Source organism: Alosa alosa, chromosome 6 (assembly GCF_017589495.1).
Source record: "Alosa alosa isolate M-15738 ecotype Scorff River chromosome 6, AALO_Geno_1.1, whole genome shotgun sequence".
Taxonomy (NCBI): Eukaryota; Metazoa; Chordata; class Actinopteri; order Clupeiformes; family Clupeidae; genus Alosa; species Alosa alosa.
In genome coordinates, this window is record NC_063194.1 from 24,816,562 (window position 1) to 24,825,271 (window position 8,710).

The 8,710-nt window shown below is 41.9% G+C and overlaps 1 protein-coding gene across 1 annotated transcript in view; it reads left to right on the plus strand.

Moving 5' to 3' along the window:
* Positions 1-3,786: 3,786 nt before the first annotated feature.
* The window catches only part of kat2a (K(lysine) acetyltransferase 2A), a 17,175-nt gene continuing 12,251 nt past the window's right edge, over positions 3,787-8,710 (plus strand). The window contains exons 1-8 of the mRNA XM_048245856.1: positions 3,787-4,122; positions 4,922-5,045; positions 5,369-5,514; positions 5,709-5,798; positions 5,919-6,100; positions 7,850-8,041; positions 8,329-8,435; positions 8,688-8,710. The exon at positions 8,688-8,710 is cut by the window's right edge and continues 91 nt beyond it. Of these exons, the coding sequence (XP_048101813.1) occupies positions 3,898-4,122; positions 4,922-5,045; positions 5,369-5,514; positions 5,709-5,798; positions 5,919-6,100; positions 7,850-8,041; positions 8,329-8,435; positions 8,688-8,710 (1,089 nt within the window). The 5' untranslated portion in view covers positions 3,787-3,897. The remainder of the gene's footprint in view (positions 4,123-4,921; positions 5,046-5,368; positions 5,515-5,708; positions 5,799-5,918; positions 6,101-7,849; positions 8,042-8,328; positions 8,436-8,687) is intronic.

Here is an 8,710-nt window from a genome sequence, read left to right on the forward strand (position 1 = left end):
TACTGTCATCCTCAACTTTGTTTCCTATGGAGAAAAGATTCCTCTACTTCTGAGGTCTATGGTATTGAGTGGTCTTGGTCTATCAGTCCCGCCATGGTTTTGTTTTGATTTTTCTGTTTGTCTTTTTTTTACTTTGGTTATCTGTAGGGTTTCTTCTGAATGGTGTTGTTCTGTGTCTGTCTCTTTAGGCATCTCAGACTAGCACAGAGTCTGCTGCCAGATGGACAGCTATTTGTTGTTTGTTTTTTTTTTTTTGGGGGTTGGCAGAGAAGGGGTATGGGAGATGTCATAAAAACAGCTAATTGTAATTTTACCAATAAACATGGGGGAAGGTAAGTCACTGTGGCTCTGTCTGGTCACTAACATAATGCTATATGGACAAAAGTATTGGGACACCTGGCCATTACACCTGCATCAACGTTTACGACATCCCTTTAGAAATCTGTTGGCATACATAGCTATAACAGCTTCCAGTCTTCTGTGTAATCTTTTCCACAACATTTTGAAATGTGTGTGTATTTGCCCATTCATCCAGAGTAACACTTGTGAGGTCAGGCACTGATGTTGGTTGAAAAGGCCTGGCTCGCAACCTGCTTTAGTTCATCCTAAAGGTGTTCGATGGGGTTAAGGTCGGGTTGACCACTCTATGCGGGACAGTTTTCAACACCAAATTCCCCAACCATATTGTTATGGACCTTGCATTGTGCACCCTATGACAGCATAGGCCTATAGGAGTAAAATGGGAGGCATCTTTTCATTATGTATAAACGTAAGCAGACCAGCTTCAGCCTTGACGCCGGAATGGGTTTGGCTTGAATATTGCATGTGAAAATCAAGTCCAGGATGAGCCCACATGACTCGATTTGACATCACACATTAAGCCCAGCTGGCAGCCCAGAGCTGTGTGGTTTGCTCTCTGGTAGCCTACACAGTGAATCCTGTGTCTCCGATTTTTAAGTCCTCATCAGCATTTGAGGAACAGCGTCCTAAGCCGGAAGCCTGCACAGACAGTGTAATGAAGAGAAAACCATATAAGGCTTGTCTGGAATTCGACGCATTCTTCCTATTTTCTCAGTCTGAATTTCTCGATTCATCTGACCTCACAAAATACGTGTAGCCTTCTGTGAAAACAACGCTTTTCATTAGGTGTCTTTACAAAATACAAACCACACTTCATTACGGATCCTTGCAAACCACACTTAACCAACATTTAAATGAGTTTAATATATGATATGTTCATATAGTCTAGCATATGGTATATGTTTTGATATATGTGAACTTTTATGCTCAATACCTTTAGGAATCACGCACATTTTTATATAATTTAAGAGTAATCCATATGGTTTTACCTGTGGCGTATTCCACAAACGGAGGTTTAACTAACTGTTCACCTTAGAGAACTAAACCACTCGCTTAGCCTACTCTAAAACCATCCGCGTCTTGATCTACGTCCTATACATAGAGGGCAGCTAACAAACATTCAGAAAAAGTCGGTAAAGGGGCTATTTCACACAATTTGAGGGTGCTGAATTCAAATATTTTGTTTACCAAGCTCAATTTTTAGTTTTAAGCTTGCTAAGTAGGCTAGCATAATTAGCATAATTCACATACTTTTTGGTTTTGCCATCAGATATCATAGGAATTGCAAAAAATAAGGCATTAATACTCTTTGTGTATCAGATATGTTGTAGGACAGGACAGGAATTACCCCAATGACCTTCAAGTAGCAAATTAAAATAAGCTCAAATTAAAATATAAAGATTCAGTATGACGTTTAGAAACAAAATAGATTCCTTGATAATAAATTGATAGTAGGTGACTGCTCATTTTTCTGTCCTTTGTCAATAACTATTATGAACAGTTGTCAATCTTTACAGAGGATTTACACTGCATTTTTTTTTACTGTAAAGGCGACTGCTTGCCTAGTTAAAACATCTCACTGGTGCTCTTTCCTATCATTCAAATTCCAGCCATGCAGAAAAATGGAAGAGTGTGCATGTTTGAGGAGTGCTGAAGAATGCTATGGAGATTGCGTTACTTGCAAAGAATTTAGACAAGATATCCTTTATAGTGCAACAATAAGAAACATATTCTCCAGTGCATCATTACTACATATGATGCTGAAAGGAAAGTGGACCTAGGACAAATCCTCAGCTATGAACTGATTAATGTCCCTGTAGCTATTGCAGATAGCGATGGTTATTTGTGAAGTGGAAATAAGTCTATCCTCACTCAGTCTAGCAATGTGGAATGTCCAGTAGTGATCACTGCAAAAACTGCTCATTCAACACTGGTAATAAATGCTCAAGATCTAGTTATGTCTTTAGGACACCCATCTGACTGCAGCACATTTAAGAAGTATGCAGGAAAGTTTGTGAGAAACTTTCGTATTGGTATTTGTTATGTGGTAGCAAATGATGTTAACTATCAAAGGAATAGACCTAATGTAGGAATGCACACAGATATTGCAACAGATAAAGGTGTAGGCCTCTGATTAAGACCTGAGTGGTTGAAACATACTGCACTGTCTGGGAGCTAAGAAGACTTTCTTCACTTTTTTTCCCTTTGCAACTGTCAAAGAAATCCCATAAACACGGGAAGGCCTAGGGTAGCCTACATCAGATGGCCTAAAGATTAGGCTCTTCTGCATAGCATTACGTGATTTACATGCAGTAATTTGAACACTGACCTTGATCTAGCCTACTTTGGCTATTTAAAGGTAAACTATGCAGCATTGGCATATTCCTTCCTGTTTTCTCGGTTTTTGCTTCTTTTTCGCTGGCTCTGTCATGACGAGTGTCTGAGAAACTCCATCGCTTCCTTTTTCTAGCCGGTGCCTGGCGTGTATGTGTAGGCCTATTTGAATGCAGTAAAGCAATTCGTTACACTCGTTATCCTTCCTGACACTGAGGCCGTCGGCCCGCCGGCCCACAGTTGCAAGGGTGGTTTTTCCGCTCACAGGCGGTAGGGGGAAGCGAGACGGCCACCATTCAACCCGAAAAAAGTCATATAACCATTCCAATGACTCTGAAGCTGTTAAATTAAGGTAAATGAAGCTAAAAAACGTGCACATGCAAACGTGCAAAATGCTGATTATGCAGCTTAAAACTCATAATTGAGCTTGGTAAACAAAATATTCAGAATCAGCACCCTCAAATTAGGTAAGAAGGGTGGTTTACCAACTTTTCCTCAAATTTGCCGTCAGAAGTTCTCTTCTGTGAAGCTGCTCTCCCTCTAACAGGCCAAAACAAACATTCTTATGAACAACTGGGTCAGACAATTAAATCTACCTAGACAACGTGTCATTTTCTTTCTTTCTTTATATTATTCACTTATTTAAACTGGCGATGATAGGCCTATACAGTGCCTTCCGAAATCATGACAATATAAGGAAGGACTGCCACTTGAGATTTATATTGTATCTTCCTCGTACACAATAGTTGCGTGCACTGACTCAAGGAAGACTACAACGTGATGGTCGCTGGATATACATTTTGAAATAGGTCTATGTCATAAAATATGTCATAAAATATGAAACAGTCGCTGGAAAACGGAGACAAAGTAGAGACAACAACGTCAAACACGTTTGTTATGTTGTTTAATATTGTTTGCATTGGATGCCTCATTACTAGTGGCATTTTAAAACATTTTGTCAACGACAAACATTTAGAAACTGACAGAACCTGGACCGATTCTCCGATAGGCCTACTCCTTTTCGTTTAGGTGAAGTAGGCTGCTACTACTACAATTCCCAGATATCCGAATATAGCGAGTGCGCATGCGCTGTAATGTCAGCTGCCGTGTGGAGACGTGAACATCGGGAAAGCGTCAATAAACTTTATTGGTACCCAAAACAAGGAGGGGAAGTGTGCAGATTGCGGGAGTGAGGGCGCTGTTATGGCGGAGCCGGCGTCTCAGGCCTCCATGCAACCCCGGCTACAGCAGGCTCAGTCTGGTGGGACGTCTGGGTCGAATTCGACCACGGGGTCCGCGTCCGGGAATAGTGACCCAGCCAGGCCGGGTCTAAGTCAGCAACAGTGGGCAAGTCAAAAGAAAGCTCAAGTCCGGGCTTTTCCGAGAGCGAAAAAACTTGAAAAACTGGGAGTTTTCTCAGCTTGCAAGGTATGGGAAACGGCTTAATGTTACGTAGTGCTCAATTTAGCTACCTTGGCAAAAATCCGTTTGCGTTTTAATATGTGTGGCAAACGTTTATGTTTTTTAAACAGCATGTATGGATAACATACAGGATCCCTGAAAGATTTAGCAAGCTAGCTGCAATTCTGCTGTGCTAGCATCCATGATTGTTGTGAATGAGGTGGCTAACTAGCTATAGCAGACTAGCTGTTTTATTAGCTAGCTACATTATACTTAAACCAACAACTACATTACCACTAAAACGACTTTCGTGTCAATAACTTGTCTGTGTAATTAATGGCCGTCAAGAAATGGTAACGCTGAACATGTGCACCTTAGTCGGAGGACTGTCAAGGCGAAATGATAATGATCGTCAACTATATGTTTTCTAGCTCGTTTGCTAGCTAGCAGTCACTGCAAAGCTAACAATATTTTGTCGAGAACTTGGGGTATCTGTCTGTTCACGAAACAGATCACGAAAATATTAATTTCTGTTGTTATAGCCTTTTTGTAATGCATTGACAGTGGTGTTGCCGAGTATTGTTTACGAAAGGCAATGTTCAAGTGCACAGTTAACAGGATAACGTTACTCCTTGCACTTTGGCGAATGACCAGTTGGCTTTGTAGTTGCGAGATCTAGTTGATGCACCTGCAACGTCAAAATCAGTTTACGTCGTTAATGTTAAATACTCCCTAAGTAGTAACATTGCAGGTCACAGCGGTGCCTTGAACTTTAAGTGATCCAATAACGCAGTAGCGTAGTCATGACAAACTACTTTCACGACAGGCAAACGATGCTTGCAAGTGCAATGGATGGAAGAATCCTCATCCTCCAACCGCATCTCGGATGGACGTTCAGCAGCAGGCAGCAAGCCTCACGGAGCCATGTCGCAGCTGCAGCCACGCCCTGGGTATCTTTTCAATCTTTCTGCTCATAGTTACAAGCACACACCCCTACAAGTCATCTTCTCAACATGTACAGTCAAAGTTGCTGACTGAGTATATCTAGATAGATATGGTCTACATAATGGGTCTTAGATGTGGAGGATGCAGGAAAGACTTGAAGATTTGAATCTCTCTCTGGCAGTGGATGTTGACATGAATTAACATGCTGCATGTTGGCACACCTGCAGAACTCAGTCATTTTTTATTCTGCCAGGTCATGTCTGGGTTGCACATGGTGGAATCTGTTCGGTGATGGTCTAACATTACTTTTCTCCCTCTGGTGATGCAGCCGACCACGTGTCTCACCTGGAGAACGTCTCTGAGGAGGAGATGAACCGCCTGCTGGGGATGGTGGTTGATGTGGAGAACCTCTTCATGTCTGTGCACAAGGAAGAAGATACAGACACCAAGCAGGTGTACTTTTACCTTTTTAAGGTAATCACACAACACATGCTTCAAACACTTGTCATGATTGTGTTGACGGCTTGTGCTGGGGAAAACGTTGACTGTGTGTGTACATGTACAACAAGCACCTTTATGAATGGTTGACTCAGCATTAACTGTGGTGAAACCGGGTTGCTGTTTATCTGCTGTACGGTGTAGCAGTGTGTTTTCATTTTGCTTTTTAGCTCTTGAGGAAGTGCATCCTTCAAATGGGGAAGCCCATCGTGGAGGGCTCCCTGGGAAGCCCCCCCTTTGAGAAACCTAATATTGAGCAGGTTTGTATTGTATTGCTTCTTTCTCGTTAATTCTTCTCATGGTGTACTTGGTGTTTTTTTTTGTGTGCAGCACGGTTCTCATTCCCTGCTTGTCACTTTGCTTCTATTCCACGGCCTCAGGGAGTGTTGAACTTTGTGCAGTACAAGTTTAGTCATCTACCCCCCAAGGAGCGCCAGACCATGTTTGAGCTGAGTAAGATGTTTCTGCTCTGCTTAAACTATTGGAAGTTGGAAACCCCGTCCCAGTTCCGGCAGCGAGCCCAGAAAGATGACGGCTCTGCGTATAAAGTGGACTACACAAGGTGCCCCGATGAGTTTTGTTTTGTTTTTGTTTGCTTGTTCTGTTTGTCAGCTCTTGAGTCTGTTGGTGTTGAATTCTTGGTGTTGCAAAATTGTCCTGTGGCAAAGACATACACTCTGTCTTATATGGCGTACTTCTGTCAGTGCACATTAATGCAGTGTGCAATGTTTGCTTACTTGCATAGTGTGTGAACAGAATAGTGGCGTCTCATAGCCATTGTTATCAGATATTCATTTCCAATGAAATTTGATTGAAAAGATGTTATTTTGACAGAACATGAATGAAAGTGCATTTTAGGGTTGAAACAATTACTCAAGTAACTCAAATAATTTGATTACAAAAAAAATTATCTTGGAAAATTCTCTGCCTTGAAGCTTTGTTTAATTCCTATCACTTGTGTTATGTGGCCTGCTCAGCTAAGGGATTATTGCTTCACAAGGACTGTTGTTACTGACACGCACACCACATTCAGAATTAAGTTTATGCGCAATGACGGAGCAAAAAAAACATCTGTAAAAGGCAGAGAATGTCCAAAGTTTTGAGATCATTGTGCACTGCAAAGCAGAACTGGCGTACCACAACAGCACGTCAACGATGATTCAACATCTGAGCTGAAAGCATCCAGTTGTTAACACCAGTGGGGTATACTATGAATCTCGATTAGTGGGTTAGCGAGGTATGTTGCGCTCAAAGCCAGGGTATGCTGTGATACGAAAGTGGATCTGTTTTAGTGTCGCTATATCACCATGGTATCTTATGCTCGCAACTAAACCTGGTCGGGAGGAGGTTATGTGCTAAGTTATAGCTCAAATCGTGTAATCTACCACCCACTGACCAATCAATTGTTTTGAAAAAACGAAGTTCTCACGTGTAGGATTCTGTCATATATCTTACAGGTGGAGCTCCGCCTCTACAAACGCTTTGGATCTCGAATGCACTTTAATAGTTTTGTGCGTGCAAATATGCCACTAAATACGTGCATACCATACATCTGATGACAATCGATTTATTTGATGTTATAGGCTAGACACTAAAAATGACCGCAGTGTAGATTACACTATCGCTCATAAACGCAGAAGTAATTTTTTTTTAATATAGGCGGTCTTGTGTCTCCACATTTCACAATTGGCCAATGTCATCCCAACACCGAGAACGCGCACAGATCTGAGCTCAAAGCCTAGTTTGACAAAATCACATAACTGCTATCGTAGTATCACTTAACGTATAGACGCAGATGCACAAATCTACATAAAAGAGATATATTATTTTACTTTGAAGTGACTATGGCTAGTTTACAGCATGACATTTGTTGTGCATATTAACAAATTGCACTTAATTACGCAAAATCATTTTTTCTTTATCTCAATTCCAAAGAGAATCGATAGCTGCAGCCCTAGTGCATTTCATTATTTCTATTTATTTGTTTCTACACTGGCCCTGAACAGCCCATGCATTCTGATTGGACTCCTGAATAGATTTCACATAGAACAATGTGTTGTGTGGTGGATGTGTTCTGATATAAAATGATACAGATGCATCTTGAGATGGTTATGTCTTCAACATACTTGACTCATCTGTGTGACTGTGTCTGTAGCTAGGTTCTCTATCGCTGCTTTTATAGCGGGGTCTACATTGCACTACTTTAGCTTAATGGGGATCGGGGATTAAGTACATTTTTACTGTGTGTGAACCCAGAACTGGAATTTTTAATTGTGTGTGTGTGTGTGTGTGGGTGCATCTGTGTGTTTAGGTGGCTGTGTTACTGCCACGTCCCTCAGAGTAACGACAGCCTACCGCGGTACGAAACTACTCAGGTGTTCGGCCGCAGCCTGCTGAAGTCGATCTTCACGGTCACCCGGCGGCAGCTGTTGGAGAAGTTCCGCATGGAGAAGGACAAGCTGCCCCCTGAGAAGCGCACCCTCATCCTCACCCACTTCCCCAAGTAAGATGCACAACATCTCCAAAGTTAGCTACAATAGTGGAACGTCATGTAGTACATTCTTTGTACCAGATGCCTCCTCTTATTTGTCTTATGATATGTAAATACATTCTTTTACATTTTGTACTTCATCTGACTCTTCCACGTGAAGGAACTGTGGAGTGTCCATCATTGTACAGTGTAAATGTTAAATATGTTATATATGATCATTTGAGTTTTGTAGTATTCTTTGGCTGTGAAGCCACCTGCCATCTAAATGTGGCAATATAATCTGTGATTGTGGGATGTAGGTTCTTGTCCATGCTTGAGGAGGAGATCTACGGCGAGAAGTCTCCTATCTGGGACGCTGATTTCACCATGCCGGCACCTGAGGGGGCACAGCTGGGACATCAGACAGGTGAGACGGCAGGCACAAGCCATCCTGTGCCAACTTGCAGCTTTCTGAAACACTCTCGTTGGTTTGCTCTTTCTTTTCTGTTTTTGGGGGGGTGGGCAGGCAATGGAAGATAAATGTTCAGTCCATAGTTCTGGGTTTAGTGGAGCAGTGAGCGATCAAATGCATAGACATAAAAAATGTACATACAAATCCAAAAATCTGATCTGTTTCCTGTCTTTATCATGTGACTGTGCATGTCCATGTCATCTTTAGTGTTGAGTCCTGGGGCTGTCTCA